General features: G+C 36.2%; 2 protein-coding genes across 24 annotated transcripts in view; one reads left to right on the forward strand and one right to left on the reverse strand.

Moving 5' to 3' along the window:
• TFG (TRK-fused gene) overlaps nt 1-13814 on the forward strand; it is a 38298-nt gene extending 24484 nt beyond the window's left edge. For 2 of the 3 annotated variants that reach the window (XM_027866383.1, XM_027866391.1), the window contains 4 exons: nt 1105-1272; nt 6001-6141; nt 8734-8826; nt 12963-13814. In XM_027866383.1, coding sequence (XP_027722184.1) covers nt 1105-1272; nt 6001-6141; nt 8734-8826; nt 12963-13336 — 776 coding nt within the window. In that variant the 3' untranslated portion in view covers nt 13337-13814. The remainder of the gene's footprint in view (nt 1-1104; nt 1273-6000; nt 6142-8733; nt 8827-12962) is intronic. The other variant, XM_027866398.1, reaches the window with a different exon arrangement.
• A 596-nt stretch (nt 13815-14410) lies between these two features.
• ABI3BP (ABI family member 3 binding protein) overlaps nt 14411-25308 on the reverse strand; it is a 301260-nt gene continuing 290362 nt past the window's right edge. For all 21 annotated transcript variants that reach the window (XM_027866372.1, XM_027866234.1, XM_027866358.1 and 18 more), the window contains 5 exons: nt 20400-20479; nt 19471-19500; nt 18593-18754; nt 16958-17080; nt 14411-15648 (listed from right to left, as the gene is read on the reverse strand). In XM_027866372.1, coding sequence (XP_027722173.1) covers nt 15533-15648; nt 16958-17080; nt 18593-18754; nt 19471-19500; nt 20400-20479 — 511 coding nt within the window. In that variant the 3' untranslated portion in view covers nt 14411-15532. The remainder of the gene's footprint in view (nt 15649-16957; nt 17081-18592; nt 18755-19470; nt 19501-20399; nt 20480-25308) is intronic.

Below are 25308 nucleotides of genomic sequence, written 5' to 3' on the forward strand. Positions count from 1 at the left end.
GAATTGCATTTTTAGCAGCCTGTGTAATGGGATCATAATAGGTAGAATAGTGTTATTGTGAGACCCTTGTTTTCCTACCAGTAATAAACCATATTGAATAGAATTTAAGGTAGACTACTTCATACTGAATTTTATGCCATATAGAATAGAAGGTGATATTGTAATGAAAGACCAGTGAATAATCTTTAATAGTGTTTACAGTATTTTAGTTACTATATAATAAAATATAGAAAAGTCCTGATCTCTGTTCTCCTTTTATAAAACTCTTGTTGCTAATAAACCTGTTTTTATCCTACTATAGGATACTAAAAGGTTGTTATCAATGATTGCCAGCTGTTGTAGTGTGTGTGTGTATGTATGTATGGGAAACATCAGTTTCCCATATATAAAATGTAAATAATATTTGTCCTGTATCTCTTTTCATGAGTTGTTAGAATAAATGCCCACTGAGGACCCTGACCTTCTTTAAAAAAAAGTGGTGTATAAACTCAAGATGTTTATTTGTTGATTTTTTTTTTATTTTGCATAGAAGAATAACCTTGTTAAATATATATATCTTTGATATGCTACAATTATCTGGTGTGGTATGAGACTCTTATGTGATTTAAACTTAAATTGAACTCTTCAAGGTTAGCTTTCAATAATTTTATGAAACTTCTAACGGCAGCATGATGAAGTGGGAAGAACACTAGAGTCATTCGATTCTGGTCTGTGACTTTAGACAAATCATTTCACTTCTGTGGGACGTGGTATCCTCCTCTATAAAATGAGGTGGTCCATTTATAGTCCTTGCCACCTTTAAAATTTCGTAATTAAAAAAAAAACATATAGGGGAAGCTAGGTGCTACAGTGGATAGAGCTCCAGCCTTGGAGTCAGGAGGACCTGAGTTCAAATGTGGCCCCAGACACTTGACACTTACTAGCTGTGTGACCCTGGGCAAGTCACTTAACCCCAATTGCCTTACCAAAAAGAAGGAAAAAAAAGTATACTATATTTCCCTTTCCAAGGACTTTATTAAAGAGAGTGTGTTGGTAATGTTATACCTGTATTATTATTTTTATTTAAAATGAAAATTAATTTTTCCTTCCTTATTCCACCTCTAGATACTGTGGATAGTAGGGAAGAAAAACCCACTGCTTCTGATTCTTCAGGCAAACAATCTACCCAAGTGATGGCAGCAAGTATGTCTGCTTTTGATCCATTAAAAAATCAAGATGAAATCAACAAAAATGTCATGTCAGCATTTGGTCTGGCAGATGATCAGGTTTCAGGTAAGAATGCATGTTTTATTAAAGGCAAAATTTAAAAGCTCACTATGTTTGATACCTGTGCTTCCTCTATTTTTGCTGCTTCTCCCTCCTTCCCTTTGCATTTTGGCTTCTGAGCTCATCACTGAACTGAAACTGTTCTTTACAAACATTGGTGTCTTAATTGACAAATTCAGGTTCCTCTTCTCAGTGTCCTTCTTTAACCTTTCTGTAACAGTTTACTCTGTTGACTGCCTTTTCCTCTGAGGTACTCTCTCCACTCTGGGTTTTATGACATTGTTCTCTTTTGGATTTCCTCCAATCTGTGTTACTATTCTTTATCAGTCTTTTTTTTAAATCATGATCCCAGTACCCTTAACACTCTGTTGCGAGGTCTGTTTTTCTCTTTTCCCTTTATTCTCTTTATGCCTCCTAGTGAATACAAACACTCACATGAGTTTAATTGTCATCTCTGTGCATGTGATTCCCAGAGCTGTCTATCCGACCCTACATGTCTGACTTTCTGTCCCACATCATCAGCTGCCTGTCACACTGGGTGTCCCCATAGGCATCTTAAACTTAACATGTCCAGAAAAGAATACATCTTTTCTCTCAAATCCTTCTCAACTTGTCTGGTTTTTTTGAGGGTACCACCATATATTCCGGTCATCCAAGTTCAGAATCTCGTGTCAGAATCAGTGTCATATTTGACTTCTCATTCTGTCTAAGCAGACATATCCAATTAGTTGCCGAATCTTATTGTTCCTACCTCTATAGCATCTGTCCCATATGTCTCTTTCTCTACTCATGTAGTTATTCAGGGCTCATCTCCTGTCTCCTAGACTATTGCAGTTGCCTATTAGTCTTCCTGCCTTAGATCTCTCCCCTTCCCGACATATCTTCCACATAGCTGCTAAAGTGTTTTTCTCAAAGTCTAGCTCTTACTATGTTGCTCCATTACTTGATAAACTCTAATTGCCTGTTGCCTCTGAGATTAACTGCAAACTCCCCTGCTTGTTATTTAAAGCCTTTTCAGTTTTCCTCCAGTCTACCTTTTCAGACTTACTATACATTACTCCCTTCCATACAGTGTGTGTTTCAGCCATGCTGAAGGTGTGAAGGGCTACCTCACTTTGCCCCTTCCTGGCCAATATTTCGTCTCCTCTCACTTTGCTTTTGTACAGATTATCTCCCTTGCCTGGAATGCTCTCCCCTACTCACCTGTCTCTTAGACTCCCTACTTACATGCGACTTCCTACATGAGGATGTTACTGATAACCCTCAGCTGCTAGTGCTTCCATTTCTCTGCCCCCCCCAATACCTTTTATTTATTTCATACATATTTTGTATCTTCTTGTATATACGTGTTGTTTTTGCTGATAGAATATAAGTTTCTTGAATTCAGGGATTGTTTCATGGTTGTCTTTGTTTCCTCACTACCTGTGCTAACTGTAGTACCTGTCCCATGGTAGGTGCTTAATAAATATTTATTGATTAAAATCTGAACTATTTTAAGAGCTTATTTTAGAATTATAGCAAGAGAACATTTTTATTTGTTGTATTCTGAATTTGGGGGCTCCTCTATATTTAAATCAAATTTCTAGGTTGAAAAGCATTCTTAATCTCTTTTTTTCCTTTTCTGAATAGCTTTATATAATTCTCTCTTAAAATAACCCCATTTCATATATTTCTCATATAGAAACAATAATTAATAATTAGTAAAATAAACAATTAAAAGAACAGTTGCTGTTTATAAATTTTTTGAAGTAGGAGAGCTAACAGTTTTACAAATTACATATATTTTCTTAGCTAAATCTGGAAAAGTGGTTCCTCATTTTGATCATAGAAGATAGAATTTCATGTGAAACATTCACAGAGCAACTGAAGCATAAATGAACAAAATGTAGACTGCATATTTATGTGCTACAGAGATGCCAGGTGGAAGGGGTGGTTTTTCATGAATGTAAGGACTGTAAGAATTTACTTTTTTGGTTAGGCAATGGGGTTAAGTGACTTGCCCAGGGTCACACAGCTAGTAAGTGTCAAGTGTTTGGTCTGAGACCGGATTTGAACACAGGTCCTCCTGAATCCAGGGCCAGTGCTGTATCCACTGCACCACCTATCTGCCCCGACTGTAAGAATTTAGATTCATACTACAGCCAACAGAGAGTCATTGTCAGTTCTTAAATAGGAGTATGGTAGACACACTTAATTTGTGAAAGTTACTTTAGTAACTTTGTATATGTTGGATTGCAGTAAGGAGAAACTGCATGGGGAAAAACATTTACAAAATTTTTGTATTAATAATATAGGTATGTTGTGATGAGACCTGAACTGGGGTGTTCACTATCAACATGGAAAAGAAAAGATGAACCTGAGAGGTAGTACAAAGAGAGAAAATATTAACTATTGGGGAAGGAAAAAGAAGACAAGTTGATTTCAAAGTTGCATGCCTACCTCAGAAAAGATCTCTGAGGCTTATTAAAACAAACTTTTTTACCATCAAGGTCAATGGAACCACCTCCCTTGGACTCCAGCATCACAGTCCTGGATGTGCTTACAGGGGAGGTAAAAATCGCCCTGCAGAAAAGCACCTGGATTAATTCAAATGTGTGTAGAGGAGAACCATGCTGGAGGCAACACAATTATGAGGGCACAATGAGGGGTCAATTTACAAAGTATCAGAAGGAGAAGAAGATATCAAAGGCATGAAAAAAAATCTTGAATCTTTTTGGTACTGAAAAAAGCTACTGAAAATATCAGCAGCTACCAACTCTATGCCTGCTTTCCCATCTATATAAAATCTTTGAGATTTAATCCATGCATGAATTGAGGATATTCTCTATGAAGATTTTAGTAGGAAAAAAGCAGGTTTTTTTCCCAAGTACTATTCAACAGTGGACTACATCTTTACCATTTTACAATATGTTAAAAGGTAGAGAATATGACAACCCACAGTGCTTGTTGTTTGTTGATAATGAAAAAGCATTTGATTTAGTAGAGCAAAATTCCACCTTTAGGTGTCTTTCCCAACAAGGTACTTTTCATTGATGCATCGCAATTACTCAAGATTCTTTGGAAGATATGACAACTGAAATAACCCTATTCAATGACCCTCTGATCATAAACATCAGGCAAGCCTCATCAAAGGTATTTGTGGTTGAGAATCCAACAGAATCCAAGTTGAAAAATTCCCTGTGGATGATGAGGTCCTCCAGATGCTCCTGTTTGTGGGTAGTATTATGCTGATTGAATAGCTTCCTGGAAGAGATCAGTAAACACTCAAGAGTTGGGCCTGACCATCCACACGGGAAAGGCCAAGTGGATGAAGAATATATGTAACTTTGATTATAACCCTGCATTTGGATGGACAACCTATAGAGCATGTTCTTTAGTATGGGTACCTGGGACAGATAGTATGAGTGGACAAAGAGTTAAGCCAGAGTTAAAAGAAGGAGAATAGGTAGTATTGTCTTTAGGAAATTTCAGAGTTCTTCTAATGATGCCAAGTTTCCCATGGAAATAAAGATGTCTTTTTTGTAACATTTTACAGTGTTGCTATGTGGCTGTTAAACATATAACACAACAGTCTCCAAAGATTTAAAAGTGATATTCCATAAGGACCAATGCAGAGGCACATGGCTGTAGCATGTAACCAGGGAGGCAGTTTGAAGGAGAACCAGAGTAAAATATGTTATTAGGAAAAGATAGCATAGGAAAAGATAGCAAGCGGGTTGATTCTGTGGTGAGGGATGACAAATGAACAGTTAGTGTTCCACTGGGACCTTTGTAATGTCAGAAGAAACTGAGGAAAGTCTCCAGCAAGGTGTGATGAGCTTCTAGGAGGATGTGTGCGAGAGTGGCACAGGATGGGCAGATGTGGGTGGCTGACTGTCTGTATTGTTGAAAGGAACATCCAAATCATTGTGGCCAGATGTGAATTTATTTAAGGAAGCCTACCTAGTGTCATCTTTGATAGTGTTAAGGACAGAGTTTTGGGGGATATAGGGAAGGGAAAAAGGAAGGATGATTAGTTTTTATCAATATATTAAGTACCCAACTTTGGAACATTCAAATAGAGATGGGTCCTCTAGATATCTGTGGACATATGCTGCTGCTTTTCAATAGCCTCTTGGAATTAGGGTCCAATTTGATTTTGTCATAGTCTAAATTTACTTTGGTCAGGATGAGTGCTCGTTCTGTAATAGATGAATATTGGAATAGTACTGATAATGACATTGAGATAGCTGCTGCTTCTTTTAGGGGGGATTTAGGAATATAGGACTCAACTTCTTGCTAGGTGGTAATGGGGGACTCTTCATCTGTAGTCTGGAACTGCTTGGAAAACAGCAGGTAAAGAAAAAATTAGAGTTAAAGGAAGGAAATACTTGGTTCATAGGCAGCCCTGTGATATTATTAGTGTGAATATTCCATCCACTGATGCAAAGTACAACCCTTCAAATCCTTCTAATCTTGTGCAATTATTGTCTGTAATGTCCTTCTATAAATCCTTCATTGAAGATCCATTCAGTATACTGAAAGTATTTTTCTGACATTTTTAAATTTTAAGGATACAAATGTGGCATCTTAAAAAAAAAAGATTTTACTTGAAGCTTAGGCTTGAAATATAGTTCCTTTAATTTTCTTTTTTTTTTTCTGTGTCGAACTTGCTTTGAAGGAAATATTTATTAAGCACCTGCTATGTACAGAGTTCTATGCTAGGTTCTGATTATACTTATCATCATTCTTCAGGACCACCCAGTGCTCCTGCGGAAGAACGTTCTGGAACGCCAGATAGCATTGCTTCCTCCTCCTCTGCAGCTCATCCACCAGGTGTTCAGCCACAACAGCCACCATATACAGGAGCTCAGACACAAGCAGGTCAGGTTGAAGGTAAAGAATAAGAGTCAACTTGTGAAATTAAACATAGTTTTAAAGTGGAAAATTATGAGAATTATGTTTATAGCATATTCAGAGCACCACCCGCTAACTAATATGAATAGATTTAAAAGCTTTATTTTATTCTTATTTATGTTAGTTTTTTGTTTTTTTGTTTTATTTTTAAGGTTCTACAGGAAAACACCAGGTGGTGCTCTAGCTATATGTTTTAAAAAGGCCAGGTTGTAGTGTATATTATATTTTCATTGTGTAAAGAGGGGCAAGGTAGTAGGAAGCCATTCATTTGATTTTCTTTTTTTTATGGCACAGAATCATTGTGTAGTTTTTGAAACAGTCATATCTTCCTGGGCAATTCTTTTATTGTTCCATTGAATAATAGAGTAAGGTCTGGGTAAAACTTTGAGAATTGACACGTTTGGTGATGGATAGGAGAGGAATTATTAACATGCCCTAGATTTTAGGGCTTTTCTCTATTCGTTCTCTTACCCAATTATAACTGCCAGAGCAGTAGCATGAATTACTAGAATAGCATAAATTAGTAGATGCAGATATCAATTCAAAGAGGAAGTACAGATAGAGCTTTATGTAGCCAAAATAAAAATGTGGTATGTGAAAATCACATTTAAAGCACTTCACATCTATAAAAGCCTTGTAAATATCATTTAACAAAATTCCTGTTTCAAGAATTTTGCATTCTCTTGAACAGTTGGAAGGATAGTTTTTGGGGGGGGATTATTTTTTTTTATTATTTTTTAATTAATTTATTTTGAATTATCAACAATCACTTCCATAAGCTTTTGAGTTTTAAATTTTTCTCCCTTCCCTCCCCAACTCCCTCCCCAAGACAGTGTGCAATCTGATATAGGCTATACATATACATTCCTATTAAACATATTTTCACATTAGTGATGTTGTAAGTAAGAATTAGAACCAACAGGAGGAACCACCAGAAAGAGGAAACAAAACACAACAGAAGAAAAAAATTGCAAATAGTATGCTTAGAACTGCATTCAAACTCCATAGTTCTTTCTTTGGATGTGGATAGCATTTTCCATCAAGAGGCCTTTGGAGATGTCTTAGATCTTTGTATTGCTGGGAAGGGTTAAGTCTATCAGTATTAGTCATCCTACAACATGGCTGTTCTTGTGTACAACGTTCTCTTGGTTCTGCTCACTTCACTTAGCATCAGACCATACAAGTCTTTCCAGGTTTTTCTGAAGTCAGCGTGTTCATCATTTCTTACAGCACAATAGTATTCCATCTCATTCATATACCACAGCTTGTTCAGCCATTCCCCAATTGGTGGGCGTTCTCTCAATTGGAAGGATAGTTTTTAAAAAACCTGAAATAAATATACTTCATTACACCAGACTCTTAATAATAATTACTCCATCCCAAGGATTTGAGATTTCTGTTTGGTAAGGATTTAAGTCTTTAGCATGGCATGTAGGAACTTTGGCATTATACGTTTATGAATTGAATGTGATCTTGTTAAAGCATGTTACTGAGTAGTGCCATAGAACTATTTCTATGTGTTTTGGAACAATAGATTTTCATTTAGGGAACATATCCATTGTTACCAAAGCTGGTAGATTGCTACTTCAGAAAATACCTTTATTGATGTTGTAAGATCTCCTATAATAAATAAAAGCTGCTATTTTTAAAACCTCTTGAAATAATTTTTTAAAAATTATTTCAAGCAGAAGTGCCAATCTGAGTTGCTAAACACTGATGCTTAGTGACTGACTTTAGCCAAGACACATGCTGAATGCCTGAATCAAAATCATAAAGGAAATAAGATTGTTTACATATTATTCTGGTTAATTAAATGTTTTAGTTTTATTGTTGCCTGTTTGTTTTTTCACTATTCATTTCCCTTGACTCTTCTAACATTGAACCCTTCCTTATAACAACAACAAAACATTTGAGCAAAGCCAACTGTTAGATCTCTGACAGTATATGCTGCTTCGCTCATCTATAATCCCCTTCTCTCTGAAATGAGAGATGGAGTGTCACATGTGAAGTCCAGTTTGGCCGGAATATGGAATTTATGGAGGGAAGTGATGGGAAGTGAGAGGGAAGGATGAGGCTAGAAAGGTAGGTTAGGGCCTGCTTAGGAAGAACTTTAAAAGCTGAGAAGAGGGGTGTGTATTCTGTAGTAGAGGCAGTAAAGAGCAAGTAGAGTTTGAGTAGTGATGTGGTCAGAGCTGTGCTTGAGGAAGAACACTTGAACACCTGTGTGGAAGGTGGATTGGCGAGAGGCTAGAGACTCGAGGCAAGGAGGCTAAGTAGCAGGCTAGTGCAGTAGTCCAGGTGACAGGTGACGGGGGCTCAAACTAGGGTGGAAAGAATATTGGATTTGGATTGAATTCGGATCCAGACTCTGCCTTTTATTAGCTTTGAGACTTTAGGCAATATGCGTAAACCTCTCTGAGACTCAGTTTCCTCTTTTGTAAAATGGGCATAATACTATCCCTCGAGTGTTGTCAAATTCAAAGGAGATGAAATCATTAGGTATATAAACTATTAATATTTTTAGCATATATGTTGGACTTTAAGTTTTTTCTCTTTTATTTTAATGTGTAGGTCAGATGTATCAACAGTACCAACAACAGGCCAGCTATGGTACTCAGCAGCCACAAGCTCAGCCTCCACAACAATATGGTATGCAGTATTCAGGTAAGCATCTGACAGAAGGGATTTAAGTTTATGATTTCAGTGGTATCTGCTTTTAACTACTTGAATTTTACATTTGATTTTATTTTCAGAAATACATGTGACACTATTTGGTACTTAATTATTCTGGTGAAGAACAGTAGTTAATGCATTTTTTCAAATTTCTAATATTTTACATAATTATATTTTAAATCAGCAGTTATTTGGACTTAAGTATGAGCATCAAACACATGGCTCTTCTATGGTTCTAGTAAGCAATGGTTTAAAAACACCAAAATAGAGTTTAATTTCACTGAAATCACTGAACACGACTCCTAGTAAAATAAGTTTAGGTTGCAGGAAACAAGAACTTGTCACTAAATCACAGTTAAGGGGAACCCCTCCCTCCTCCTCCAAGCCTTTCTTTAATTTGTAAAACTTAATCCTAGGTGATCTAATACTTTTTGTTTAAAGGAAAAATCTGTTTCAACTTGTCACCTTGAAATATTTCCATAAGTTTATCTAATTTGAATCCTCTTGGTTTGTTATAATGAAAGCAGTGTGCTTGATTTTTGATAACCCAATATTTGAAAGATTGATCTCACTAAATGATTTAAGGGTCAGATTCCATAAATTGTTAGGTTTTTAACAAATTTTCTGAAACAATGGAAATTTGAATAGAAGTTATACATTCAGAGTGGATTGAAATGGGCTCATTTAATAAGTATTTTTAGTCAACAGGAAAAATATAGATTATAGTTTTTTTATACCTTAGTGAACCTAGGCATGGAAATTATTCATATTTAATAAATGACTAATGGGAAGCTGCAATTAAGTTATACAATTCAGATGATAGCTTTATGTTTGATTGGGTTTGGAGCATGGCTTAGTGGAAATGGCATTGGGTTTGAAATGAAAGATTTCGAGCTCAGATCCAGGTTCTAATCCCTTACTGGCTCTGTGACTTAACATTTCTAGGCCTTAGTTTTCTCATCTGTAAAATGAGAGTTTGGAACTAAATGACGTCAAGTTTTCCTTTCAGCTTTAAATCTATAGTGACTATGGATTTAGTGTTTTATCACTATAGGGCTGTGTCACAAATAATGAAACTGTTGAATACACAATAATTTGCCAAATACGTGTTAAATCCTGTTGGGAAGAAGGATACTGTTCAGTTTTTGTTCTGAAAATTAGTAGCCTCCAGCATTAATGAAATGTGCCATCAATTGGAGTTTAACTTTTTTTGGTTGTATAGAGATTTAAATTATAGTAATATTGGTTGTAGTGCAATTTAAAATGTATAGCTGCCATTCCTTTCTTTGTGGGCACAGAATAAATTAAAAAAAAAAACTTTAAATTTGTGTTGTAATTTTTTAAAAAGCTATCAGGGTGGGGATCCTGTGGCCTTCTCGGTCCTTGGGTGCAGCCTTTTGACTGAGTCCAAATTTTATAGAGTTAATCCTTTTATTAAGGGGATTTGTTCTGGATTCAGTCAAAGGACCACGCTTGAGGTTCTAGAGGGCCACATGTGGCCTCCAGGCTGCAGGTTCCCCACCCTTTCTAAGAATTTTATTCTTTCAAAATAACGCACATTTTAATTAAATAATTCCTGTAATATTAGAGGTAGAAGAAACCGTAAGATCATCTATTTGAACACTCATTTTTGCAGATGAGGCAGCTGGTTTCTGGTGGCATTTAGTGACTTACCCAGGGTTACACAGTTGCCTAGTCAGAGCTGGACTATAGCCCAGGTCTGGCACTTTCCTAAGGCAGGGCTTTTTCTACTACACCATACTGCTAAGAAGCTGCAAAAATTCCATCTTCTATATGCTTCACTAATAACTTTTGAAAAGGAGAAAACTTATATAGATAAGTGGTGCATGGCCCTAGTATGTTATTTCTCTACAGAAATTGAGTATGGAATTATCAATCAAGCGTTTATTAATTTTTTTGAGCTTTCTTGCCTCTCAGGCAAATGCTTAACAATGGATTGTCTTAATAGATGCCTCTAGACCCCATTTAAAAAAAAATCTCAAATCTAAAATTTTTGAATAAAGTAGCAAGAACCAGAAAATACAATTTATTCCATTCTTTTTGCTCAAAACCTTTTTATCTAGAGTGCATATTTTTGTCTATCTTTTCCCTTAAGTATCTTATATTATTTGCCTAGCCCTGAATTTTTAAAAGTAGATTATAAAGGTCAAACCAGTTTTCTGTAATAATTGGGAAAAAGCCATAAAGTCAAAGGTTTTTTTTTAATTGATTAGTATTCAGTTAGAGCAGACCTGCACAACTTGGGAGTAGGTAGGGGCCAAAATTAAAATAGGCTAAACTTCTTTGGGCTGCAGATAGGTCTTTATGGCTCACTTTCCAAGTACAGGTATAATTAATGATTAAAGTATTTTACAAATAAACCATATAAAAAAGGGGAAATTTCCATTAATATCAATTAATTGCACTTATTACTTAAGATTTTTATTTATCATGAGATCAGTCCTCTTAGACTAGATACACATTGATGGTGGTTAGTTGCTGTGGATCATGTGACAAGCATGCAGTGCAGTGGCAAAACACCTACCAAGTTATGTCACGGCCACAATAATGACAGCAGAAGGCAGATTAAGCGGGGCATGGTTAAAGCACTCATTACATCTTTACTTTCTTTTACATCCTCTACATTTTTTGCAGTCTCCTGAAATCCACAGGCAGAGTCCATGGGCCATATGTTGTGCAGTTATGAGTTAGAGGCTCACTAAACATCTTCTTTCCTTCCTGGATAAAATACTTGAAAATTTAAATTTATTTTATACTAAGGAGAAATGCCTGCTGTAGAAAAGCTCCCTCAGAGGCCCAGAGTCAGAGTCCTGGTATTCCGAGACCTTTAGTCCTTAAAAATTTTATTTTATTTTTTTAAGAAACCCTATCTCTATGTTCCAAATTTTCTTTGGTTTCCTGTTATTTAACAAATCAAAAGGTGTTACCCTTAGCCAGCATGGAGAGCATAAATTGTGGAAATATGAAATTGATGCATTTTGACTTGACCATTTTTGACACACATTGGTGGGTGTGTCCTCTTAATCCTTGGCCATTTTCAGGTTTTTCATGGACTATTATCAAAAGGTTTCTTTCATGAGTAAATTTTGAACCCAAGTTCAAGGTGAGTTCAGAATATACTCAAATGAATTCTTCGATCCTTATTTTATATTTAGGGCTGTGCATATTTTAATAATTTTCTTATGTATCTGGTGTTTAATGCTGACAGGATTCCAGTCAATGGAGAGGTTTCATTGCAAGTAGCTGCAGGTGTGTTTCATAGTAGAGATAAAAGCTTTCAGTTGAAGCAGACTTTTCTTTTAAAAAACAAAACAAATCACATCCTATGGGAACATAGTTGTAGTAATTATGAATACATGTGTTGATGGGGGTGGGGTAGCTTTTTATATATTTAAGTGCACGTGTGCTAAATATTATAATTTTAAACTTAAAAAAAGGAGTAAAAATATGTTAAATCTAAAGGGCTCTTATATTTCAGGAATTGTGAAAATAATCACTAATATTTTGCAAGAATTAAGCAAAATGTGAGTTTTTATGACTTAGAGGAAAGAATAAACAAAACCTTGTTGCCATCATAGAATGCATCCAATAACATTGTGATGCTTTTTTAAATTTTGCAATATGTTATTTTTTGCAAATGTTCTGCAGGTTCACATCTAAGAAGATTCACTAGGAAATATGGTTTTATATGAGATTGCTTTTATGTAGGCCTTCCTGCTTATTATATTATGACATTTCAATTAATGTCCTTCCTTTATCTCCCTCTAAAATACCATAATAATTGAACTAAAGAAATGAACACTGTAGCTTTAGCTTACAAAATAAAATTGTAGTTAAAATGAATTTTCTATTTCTGCAAATGCATTTGCTGCATAGTATTAGATAATTATTTGATTTTTGAAATAATGCAAGATGTAATTTGCTACTGTGCTTGCTTTGTTACAAATGCCTGTGATTTATTTGTCTAAGTTTGTTTAATTTGTGGACCAAAAAGGCCTTTTAACCCTTATGTTAAAATTTATCGATCAAATCTTGTAAAACCATTTTACTTTCTCACATACATGCACACACACAAATATACTCTTACTATTTTACTTTTCCACCAGGCTACAGTCAGCAGGCTGGACCCCAACCTCCTCAGCAGTTCCAAGGATATGCTCAACAACCAACTTCCCAGCCCCCAGCACCTGGCTTTTCTGGACAGCCTCAACAACTGCCTGCTCAGCCTCCTCAGCAGTACCAAGCGAGCAGTTATCCTGCACAGAATTACACTACTCAAGCTTCTCAGCCTGCTAGTTACACCCCTGCCTCTCAACCTGGAATGACTCAAAGTCAACCAGGTGCCTATCAACCAAGACCGGGCTATACGCCACCTCCTGGAAGTACTATGACCCCTCCTCCAAGTGGGCCTAACCCTTATTCACGTAACCGTCCTCCCTTTACTCAGGGTTATACCCAGCCTGGACCTGGTTATCGATAGGGAAACTCAGCTGCTTATTGATTATGTTACAAGTAAATGCAGCTGTTAGCTATTTTCCATCCCAACAGACACAATACTACTTTTAATTTGTATTAAAGTTCAGAAACTCAGAAAAAAAAAAAGAGGCAGAGCATTCTTTATGGTATCACTGTTGCTGTTAATTGAGAGTATAATTTGCTGGAATAAAAGACCAAAACAAATCTTCATTTCCCCCTGCTTTAAATTGTATCAGCTTCCTAGTTTTTTTTTTTTTTTTTATTTTGAAACACTACCCTAAGTCTGTGTAAAGTGATTGAATTCTAGCTTGCCTTGTCCAGAGGATATTAAGATGCTAGGTTGGTTGAGATTTAGCCATATTCTCTGGATTGTTTTTACTATTAACATGATGTACTAAATTAGATCCCTTTGAGATAAAAACTAGGTATTATGTTAAAATGGTAACATTGACATTGAATGGCTAATAAAATGATTGAATCCAGTACTTGTCTTGTTCTTAATCCAGACAGTGGGATAATACTTTTAAAGGGAGAGTCAAAAGGATTAACTTTCTTTTATGTACTTTTTGCATGTAATTTGTCTCAAAACTCTTGAAAAGGTGTAAAATTTTCTCTGGAGCAGAGGCTCTGTAAACTATTTTTTAAATAACCTGGAGACCTGTATATCAGTATACTTCCTTTGTAAATTCTATGCATTTTATTTTATTCATTTAAAAACATTCTAAAAAGGGATCCATAGGTTTCATTAGAAAACTGTTCAGTGTTCCATGACCAACAAAAAAAGAAGTTGCAAATTCTTGTTTGAGCTATTGAAGGGATTTCATTATTCTGAGCCAGGGGGAAAGTCAGTGCATAAAAACTCATTTAAAGTAAACCTCAAAGAGAGACAAACTAGCCTCGGATTAAACTAGTTATCAGTTTAAAAAGTGATGATCAAAATGTACTATGGAGTTTGAAGTGTGCAATTCCATGTTAAATTTTAATGAAGGATTCTCTTTCAGTCATTTGAGGGACATGAATATATATAAGGGAAAAATTATTCAATGATGTGAACCTCAGAAACAAAGAAACACATGTCTTAAAAAAACTACATCTCTTTATTGCAGAGTTCATTAATGTTTGAAAAATAAAAAATGTATGTAGCATTGGAGGGGGAAAATTGAGGCATTTTTGGAATAAAAGCAACAGTATAAAAGACATTAAGCACAGTGAATTATTCCCCTTCCCCCAGGAACAGTCTTTATTTAACCAGATTTTCTTTACAGTTTGAGTTAAAACAGAATTACAACAAATATCCTCCTTTGCATTCATTCATAGATGTCTTTTATACAACATATATATAGCAAATATCCTGTACATTATTATAGACCTTGTTCATTTACTACTCTTTTGTGCTCAAACATCAGAACCAGTGCTTACAACTTGGCTAGGGACATGACCTTGTTAATAGATTAAATGAAGACACATTTATTTTAAGGGATAGTGGAAATCCTAAGTTTGATGAAAAAAAATACATCCAGACACTACAGCATAGGTGGATGGGTAGAGAATAAATCTCTTAAGTAAACGGGACTCTGAATTCTACTGAGCATAGGTGGTGCAGAACTGCTAAAATGAAACTTGCCTAACATTCCACTCAAGACTTGACAAATATCTCCACTAAATATCCGATTGTGTGTCAAAGCTCTTCCAGAAAAGCTTATTCAACTGTTTCTCTTCTGAGGACTATGTAAATATTGGGAAAATTGTATTTTCAGCTCTATTGAGGAAGAGTTTGATCCAATAAGTTAAAGTTAATTATAAAGGGAGGGAGAATAGAGGTTTGTAGAGTTACCTAAACAGGCAATAAAAGTGAATATTTAAAATTAATGCATATTATACTTTAAGTTTACCATAAAAGTGCCTCAAAACATTTATTACAACACTGTGATAAATAACATACAAACTGTATCTCTTAAAATACTATGAGCAGGGAGCCAGCTTCCCAAATTCCTGTTAATGCCTATATCTTATTTTATTTAAATGACTTTGTAGAACCTGATAAATATAGTAAGCATCCTAACAGTTAATATTGCCATTAATTCCATTTTAAATTTCTATACATAATAAACAGAAGGTTTAAGTGGGAAAAATACTATAACATTTCCAACGCTTTTTCCTTGATGGAACAGAAGGCATCTCTCAGCACTGCCGCAAGCATCTACCATTTTCCAGGGATTGTAGTTCCACATTCATACCACTGGACATAGTTGATTTGTGTGTGACCACCTATTTCTCCAAATTGGACTGGTTCTTGGCGAACTGCTCTAAAGTAGCCTAATAAATCAAATAGATAAATTTAGCACACTTTCTTCCTCTTTCTATAGTGGAGTATTTCATAGTACTGATTCAAATGTAGCACTTAAGTTAGTTGGCATTGTTTTCCTTGCAAATGCCCTCAGGATGTATTTTTAAATTTAGCCATGTAGTAAGAAGGATTGATTGACCTGTATAAAAAAAGTTATTGTACCCACACATTTGAACATATTTTTGTTAACATGTTCCTGTTGTAAATACTGCAAGGGAGCTTCTTATTAAATGTTCTACAAAAATTAATCTGCTTTATGCAAGGAATTTTCCTAAAAAATCATGCCCAATAAAATTGTTTATTTAGCATTTGACATTTAAAATGAATTAAAAATACTTTTTCATTAAATCTCTCTTCTCCCTTTGGTTCTTCTCCTCCCTTGCCTGCTTTCTCCCCCTTCCCCCCATTTTACACTCACAATCTACTATTGATACTTTTGACAGTGTACTGTATAAGGTGCTAATAAAAGTTAGTGGTTGGTTATGCAAGCACACTTAAGTTCACACACAGATTTTGTTTTTGAAAAATCATGTATATTTTAAGAATTTAAAAGTACATTAGGGGAGGTTGCTATTTAAAGAAACCCTGTGGAGAATCTTCTGATAATGTGAATAGTCACTCTTTAATGTATCTGATTCAAATTTTCTTGAAGTGGGATAACTTATCTTTTATGGGTAATTTCACTTGATTCTGGTTGAGCCAAGATTTTGGTTGCTAAATTATGGAAGGGTGGTGAGGGAACACAGCTGAAGGAATCAATAAATGGAAGGGAAATGGAACTACCCATTTTTTGTTGATAGAATTTTCCTTATACAGTATTCTGTACTTAATAAATACTTTGTTCAATTGAATTTTGCCAGCGAACCTCATTTATTCCTATGAGTACAGGAAATAATTTCATTAGCTCTATCTAGCTTTATCCCATTTCATGGACTGTTTGAACTGGAAAGGATATTGGAGGGCATGCAGTTAGTATAGTCTATTCACTTTACAGATGATAAGGAATGTGTCAGATTGGTTCGTGTCAATTTAAGTGACTGGGCCAAGATTAAAGAGAAAGCTAGTGGCAGAACCAGACCAAGAACTTGTTTTCCTAATTCAGTGCTTTTCCTATCATATGTTTTATCTCCATACTCTAATGATATGCCTTGTGTATGTAAAGCTATGCATGTGCTGTGTATTTCTTTTTCAGTTTTTAATCAGTTTTTAAATTCACTACAACAAAACTTTTTGAGGGCCACTAGACCACTTTAGAAGAAGTGAGATTCAATGAAATACCTTCTTTGATGGGCAGCTGATCAGAACTGAGTTGCTGTCCAGTCCGGCCATCTAAAAAGGAATCCACAAACTGGCAATGATCTTCTCCATGTCCTCTCTGATCTCCTATGTTGTAAAATTTTCCTGAATATACAGAAATTAAAAGGACATTGAAAAATAAGCCAATGATGGTTTATCAGACTTATTGCTAATGTATGAGTCTATTGAACTGTTATAACCAAGTCTCTCCCTCCCTCTCTCCCTCCCTCTCTCTCTCATTCCCCACCTCTCTCTCTCATAAGCATACACACACACATGCACACGCAGTCTGAAAAAAGCCAAAAACAGGTGGGTAGGAAGGTCTTCCATGATCCAAGGTTGATTAGGGCTTTAAATAACTCACACTTAAACAGTACTTTTGCAACACTTTCTGCCCAACAGATAGAGCGAGTATTATAAACACTTGTTTGGAAATTGAGTCATAGGTTTAAGCAACTTGTCCAGGATAATAGAGCAAATGATATCTAGGGCCATTATTCAAACTCAGGTGTCCTGACTCCAAAATGAGTGCTCTGACCAGTGTTGTTTCCTGTCCCAGTTCCTTTTCTTCATCTTTCCCCTGAGTTGTTGAGCTACTTTTTTGTGCCTTTGACATTGTTTTGGAAATTTAGATCCAACTACAATGAAAGTTTTGTTATCTGACATGTTGAGGGAATAGGGGGTATTGTTTAATTAGGAGGTCTAGCTAACTAGAAGCCAATTTGTAGTGGATTACTATGGGGGCAATCATTTAATTCTTATAATTAAATTTATACAGGCAGAGAAATCACTAAACAATCCTAACAAAAATTAGGAACACTTAACTAGTAGAGGAGAGATAGGTGAAGTAGCCAAGAATGGGCTAGTAGGAAGAATGAGCTGGGTAAGAAGCAATTAGCTACAAGCCTGGACTTTAAATTCATTTATTTCCTTTGAACTACTTTAGTTTCTACTTTTAATGGGTGGAATGTTAATGCCATTCCAAAAAAATTTTTTTTCAAGCCAGTTAAAACTTTCTAATATTAGACATAAACATATGTTTATAAATATCCTCTTTCAAAGTGTGCTTGGTAACTTTACAGTTACATTTTAGTAGCTTCCATCGTCTAAATTAAGGATTTGTATTAGAGGATATTAGCCCTTTCCAGTTGAGTAAATGGCAGTAGTATTATATTTCATATATGCCTATATATTTTTCAAGCTAAAATTATAATGGGTGGGACAAAGACATTGCTCCATGTTAATGATCAACCCAAATGTCAATTTTTTACAGTTGTTTTAATGTTTAATTTTCTTTTTACTCAACATTTTTCTTTCAGATGGCTATGGCAAAAATTATAATATGAACACTACTATTTGTTAGGCATGGGACTAGGTTTTGCCTTTCAAATAGTTCTTTTGTGTGTAGTTCTGAAAGGTAGAATCGAGACTTCGATCTGTATCAAAAAATGCTTCAGTGACATTTTAATTAAAGGTACTATATTTTTATTTGAATAATCCCACAGTAACTTGTACTCTATAGCAGAAAAGCCCAAAGTAAGGGAATAGCCAAGCAGTGTATTAAAAGGAAAATGTCTGAAAACTAAAGAACAAAGCTTAGAAAAGTGTTGCCCTTACCTGTGAGTGAATCACTCAAGTAAATCTTGTATCGCAAAGAATTGCAGAGCTGCACACCTACAAACTTCTTATACCAAGTTCTCTTGACATACTGTTTGCCTTTGCATTCTGAATAAGAGTCTGATTTAAAGGGTATTTCGGTCCAGATGGCATCTCTTCCTGCTGCATAAGAGAAATACACAGGCCAAGTTTATTTTCTCATCCACTGTTTTATATCCTGGGAGTGGGACACAAGATCAAAGGTAGACTGTCCTATTTGTAAAAGTTGCCTAAAAACCTATGAAACAGCCACATTTTTAAGTTTTAGTATCAGCTTGCTTGAATCTACCTGACTTAAAGTGTTGAAAAGATTAAAAAAAAAAAGCCTGAGTTCTATTTAATAATGAAATAAATACACCTTGGAAAGAATGTTCAGTATTAAAACAAAAGTTCAATATTATATAATGTTATAATGGTCAATATTCAAAGCTTTCTGCAATGCTAGATACAGAGGGTAATATTTTGGTGCTAATCTGGATTTTGTTGCCTTGTATAGCACATAATAACATTTCAGTAGATTCAATGTGGCTTGCAGCTAACTAAGCCTTAAGTGGGAAATTGTTTATTCTTTGGTGATTTAGTGATTTGGATGAGAAAACCTGAGCTGGTCAGGCATATTGAAGCAGACTTATTTCAAAATATTCTGGTTGCTCCTAGAGCATCACAGATTTGAAATTTGTTGTTCATTTTAGGTTAACATTTAGACTGGCAGGAACTCTTACGTACTCTTAAGTGGGAGTTGTGAAGACATGCAAGTAAAGTAATGGTTCGTGCCTTGTTTCATTAAGGTAGTTTAAATAAAAGTTCCGATTTATGCTTACTCAGTGCAATATCCTTACCTAAAATTGGCTCACTCACTCTTGGATCCGCTGGGGAAAAATTGCAAACCATGAGTCAGTCAATGTAAGATAAATAGTGCCCAACATTATAATCTAACATCACAGTAAAGAAGATGGATTCCACAGTTGCTACAGAGTATTGTTTATAAAATGTCACGCCCCAACTAAACACTGAATTAAATTTGCTTTTGGAAAGTTTTCTTAAGTGTTGAAATTCATTTCTTCCATCTCATAGCTATTTCTGTATGGCGTGTGGCTCACAGCCATTCAGTACCAGCTGTCATGGCCTCTACAACATCTACCAAATCCAGATCCAGTTTCTAGCTCAGTCGAAAAAGCACATACTATCAGTCACCAGGATGTTAACAAGCAGCAGTTGGTGGGACAATTATTGTGCAAGAAATATTGATTACCAATAAATATTAGTTGAGTTATTAATTTATTTATAAATATTAGTTGAATGTCTTCTGTTCACAATTCTGTATCATCAAACTGTAGTATCAAGATCTATACCATTATGAAAAAATGGTCATTGTTGATAAACTGACCAACTAATAAAATCTTCTGGGCATCAATATTGGTCAGATCCAAGTAGTCTTTTTCATAATGCATGAATATTTTATTCTGGGTTTGGCAGCATACACTGGATTGACCAGGCTATTTGAGCATAGACTCTTCCTTAATGTCACCTAGTCTGACAAAAAAAGAATTTTCTTGAGTAGAAGAGAGATAAAGAAACATACAAAAGCTTACCTGAGTTCATCTTTATGTATTTGCTTTTCCCCATTGATAGTTTTAGAACTTTGGTCAAAAAGCCTAATTCCTGAGCATTGGGAGCTTACCCTGGATTCCGTCTGATGGTCTTTGCATTAGACAAAGCACTGAGTACTTCTCTGGACTAAATCACTATGAGTCATTGATGTGGTTACCTGATTCAGTACTGAATGCCACAGTTTTGCTAGGTGGGCCTTCGCCAAGAGGGTTTCTGGGTGTCACCTGGAATTCATAACTGGGTGAAGAGAAAAGGAAAAAAAGCTTATGTTCTTTCCTAAGAGGTAATATTCACTAATTACCCTGTCCTCATTTTAAAATCACTAACTTGCTAAACATTATTGAAACCAGAACCACCAAATCTTAGTGCAAGAAGGAATCTTAGAAGTCATCTAGTCTGGCACACTCACTTTACTGATGAAGAAACTGAGACCCAGAAAAATGAAGAGACTTGCCCAAGGTCATACTACAAGTAATTAGCAGAGTCAGGACCTGAAACCAAAGTCCAGTACTCTTTTCATTACAATGCTGATTTTCTAGAAGTTCTTTGAAAACAAGAAGCATGTTATATATTCTAAACAATGCTGTGATCTGTTATTTCATTTTATCATCCTAAACAGTTCTTTGCTTTGCACATAGTGTGTAGTAAAGGGACTTGATTGACCAACTCTGGACCAAAAAAAAAATCATAAGTGTGATCTGTGGGTTTTGTTTATTTTTTTCATTTTAATCTAGTACTGTATGATTTCATCTGTGAAGAGAACTCAGTACAGAAACTCCCTTCACCAATGGAGATCACCACTTCTGTGCACATCTATATTTTGCTATCTAATGGTAGTTTGGGTACAGTGGCTTGTGTAAACACAGGTGATGGAGTGTCAAATTTGAGGGATTAACTTACAGTCCAGTTTAGTTAGAATGCAAAGTACATGAAGGGAACCAATATGAGATAAAGTATCTTGTTGTCTGATTGTGGAGGGCTTTAAATATCAGCTGAGGAGTTTGCGTTTTAACGTAGAGGCAAAAAAGAGGGAATCACTGGAAACTTGGGCAAATAACAAATGAACAATAAACATAGCACACTTGAAAGTTTTAAAACACCACACACGTATTAAGGCATTACCGATATACTTTCATTCATTACTTCAACAACCGTCTATCATGTGGTGGCTGTGTATAAAGCATATTCAACAGGGCTGTGGATAGGAGATAGGAGAGAAGGGAATTGTGGGATCATAGACTAGTAAAGTTGGAAGGGACTTCAGAAGTCACCTAGTCCATCATCTCCCAGAATTATATCCCTCATAAATGGGCCTCTGGATAAGGCCAAGAGTAGAAATAAATGTGTGAACTCGGAAAAAGGATCAAGGGTGAAGAGCAGAGAACTTTGTCCATTGTCGGTTAACATCTTTACAATGTTGTTGTTTTTCAGTCATTTTTTTCAGTTGCGTCCAACTGTTTGTGACCCCATTTGGGGTTTTCTTAGCAGAGATACTGCCCTTTCCTTCTCCAACTCATTTTACAGATGAGAAAATTGAGGAAAACAGAGTTAAGTGACTTGCCCAGGGTCACACACAGATTTGAACTCACGAATATGAGCCTTCTGGACTCCAGGCCTGACACTCTATCCTCTGCACCACCCAGCTGCCCCTTTACAGTGTGATAAGTAAGAAAATTATCATTATGATTCATAGAGGAAGCTGAACAAAGAATAGTGAAAGAGAATTTTTGCCCATTTAGGGGGAAAGGGCATGCGTTTTTGATTAGTAAAGATAATATACTGAAATCCAACTGTATATGGAAACCTAATTACCATGGTGACAAGAACTTTGCTCCAGGGTACCAAAATGTACAGAGCCCTGAGAACGCTTTTACAATTCTTTGGCTAGTAGAAACAACTAAGTTTAGCATAGAGTTAAGATGAATAATGAAATTGTAAGGTATCAAATGGTAGAGTTCCTTCCCACCTCCACCTGAGCTGAATCCCTAGTCCATTCCTCTCCTGCTTTCTTCTCCCAATCCTGCCTCCTGCATCAGTGCTCAGGCTCTGTCTACCAAAGTAAGAGGTACATGGTCTTTCCTTGATTTCTCTGAATTACCCCTTCAACTGAATTGTTTTTCAAGTTGATTTGATGGTACCTCATGTACTACTTGTCCTAAGCACCAAAAATGTTAGTTATAGCTCTGCCCAAATGTTCCACTGTTGAGATCTCCTATCCATTGCTGGGCTTTTAAAAAAAATTATTCTTTTTTAATTTTAAATTTAACAATCAACACGAACATTTCAGTGTATGAGGAAGAACAAAAATGGATTGTATATGAAGCTGAACTTTTGTTATATACCACCTATCTCTGTAAATTATTTGTACATAAAAATATTCATTCCCCCCCCCCATTGAATTAAAACCACAAAGAAACATAATATTCCTTTCAGAGCCTATTTAAGCAATAATTGGCACGGGTGCAAGGAATTTTCTAAGGATTAAAGATTTACTGAGCAGAGCTGACAGCCTCAAACACAGCTTCTGATCCATTATTGCTATAGTGAAATGAACATGGAAAAAATAATAATCAAAGGCATATGGGCTTTCATTCAAGTGGCGACAAACAGTTTCAGTTGGTACGTTCTGGGCTGTGGCTGAGAGCTTGGGCCCTGTAAATCAGCCAGGTCTGACTGCTGGAATCATCTCCGTGTTCCCTCCATTTCATTATTACTCTCGGCCTGTTTGTAGTTTTGTTGATGCATTTTTAAATGCTCACGAACTGATTAGATGTCTCTCATTAACTTCTGCAGAATGCTTGGCAAGTTGACTAAAGAAACTGGCCTGAACTCGATGTTTATTTGGCAGTGCACCCAGAAGTGCCCAGGCAATTGTAGGGGGTTAAAGGGAGGCCATGTATTTCTTCCTGATTAGATTACAAAACTAGACAGGCAGAAAGTGCTTGTGGTATCAAATCACAGGATCGTAGCTTTAAAGGATCTTAGAGATCAAAATCCAACCCCGTCATCGTACATATAAAAACACTGGGGCTCAGAGAGATTGAGATTTGATTAAGATCTTATAGCAGTAAGTAGCATTTCACTATTCTGACCTTTCCATGCCATCTAATTTACAGCTGTACTTTCTTCTTGCCTTTACTCATTTATTGTGTGATTTACACTGAATGGCCTCATTCTCTCAGACAGTGGCCAATGGTGCAGGCAGCCAGAGGAAGAGAGCATTCTTCCCAGCTGATTTTAAGTAGTTCCAAATTCAGTTAGGTCACAAGCACCTTTTGCCATGATGCTACTAGATAGCACAGTGCATGGAGCAGTTTGTGTATACATATGTATACACAACTATGTTCAGTCATGTATAACTTTTCATGACCCCATTTCTTGGCAAAGATACTGGAGTGGTTTGCTATTTTCTGACTCTTCATGACCCCATTTGGGGTTTTCTTAGCACAGATAACTGGAGTGATTTGCCATTTCCATCTTCAACTCATTTTACAGATGAGGAAATTGAGGCAAATAGGGTTAAATGACTTGCTCAGAATCACATAACTAGTAAGTATCTGAGGTCACATTTGAACTCAGGAAGATGAGTCTTTCTGACTTCAGACCTGGCACTCTCTCCATTTTGCTACATAGTTGCTCTCATGTGCAAAGCACCATAGGATAAAAGTAGGAAATTTAGCCAGTTCCTGCTCTCAAGGAACTCCCATCCTAATTGGATAAACAACACATATGTAAGATTTTAGCTGTAAGTTAGATGGAAGAGGCCCGTGGTCCTAAGAGTGCAGGAGCAAACCAGATGGCAATGCCTCTCCTTTCATGACATTTTTATTAATGAAACATGTCTCAGGTGTAGAAATATAAAAATATTCTCTCTGTGTGTGTGTGTGTGTGTGTGTGTGTGTGTGTATAATCTCCCCACAATAAAGACCTTTATTGGGTTTGAATCTTCCCTTCGATACTTGCTAGCTGCGTGACCCTGGGAAAATCACAGCCTCTCTGAGCCTCAGTTTCTTCATTTGTAAAATGAATGAAAGAGCCAAACTCATTGACCTCCAAGGACCGTTACAGCTCTGAATCAATGATGCTATGATCTCCCCTCTAGGGGCCTTTTCCCAGGCTGCGCCCTTCCTCCTCACTCCCCCATGCTTGGAATACATTCCCTCCTCACCTTTGACTCTTAGAATCTCTTATTTCCTTAAAAACTCAATTCTACCCCTTCCTCCTATAGGAGTCCTTTTCTTATTTCCCCAGCCTCTGGTGCCTTCCCACCTCTTTGTACTTTGTAAATGTTCTGACTTATGTGTGTACATGTCCTTTTCTCCTGATAGACTTTAAAGGGCAGAGAATGTTTAATTTCTCTTTGCATTCCCCTCTCCTGCTGGTTAACTGATTGGCTGAATATTAATATTTAGTCAATATTAATATTAAGAAATATTAACAATAGCTAGCATTTATGGAGCACCTAAAGGTTTACAAAGTGCTTTACATATGTTATCATATTGGATCTTCATTACAACTGAGTAAGGTAGGTGCTATTATTAACCCCATTTTAGAGATGAGGAAACTGAAGCAGAAGGAGGCTAAGTGATTTGCCCATTAGAGTCTGGAAGGCAAGTTCAAATCTGAACTCAGGTACTTACTAGCCATGTGACCCTGGATAAATTTCTTAGCCTGTATCTGCCTCAGCTTCCTCAGCTGTAAAATGGGGATAATAACAGCATCTACTTTCCAGGGTTGTTGTGAGGGTCAAATGAAATAGTATTTATAAAGCATTTAGCACAATGCCTAGCATATAGTAGGCTCTTAGGGAAATGTTTATTCATTTCCTTCCTTCCTAGGGTCACACTACTCATGTCTGAGGCACGGTGTGAACTCAGGTGCCCCCACCTCTCTGTCACCTTCCAAAGTATGTTGATTTTCTGTGTGTTTCATGAAGTATTTACGTTAGTGATAAGCATTCTGCCTATCCAGCTGATTTTACATACAGGGTTCTGTGTTTTGACTAATGTGGCTCGAGTGGTGGGTTGTGTTCCAGCCAGGGTACCAGGTTTAGGAGTCAGGAGGGA

Source organism: Vombatus ursinus, unplaced genomic scaffold, assembly GCF_900497805.2.
Source record: "Vombatus ursinus unplaced genomic scaffold, bare-nosed wombat genome assembly UNPS02001419.1, whole genome shotgun sequence".
Classification (NCBI taxonomy): domain Eukaryota; kingdom Metazoa; phylum Chordata; class Mammalia; order Diprotodontia; family Vombatidae; genus Vombatus; species Vombatus ursinus.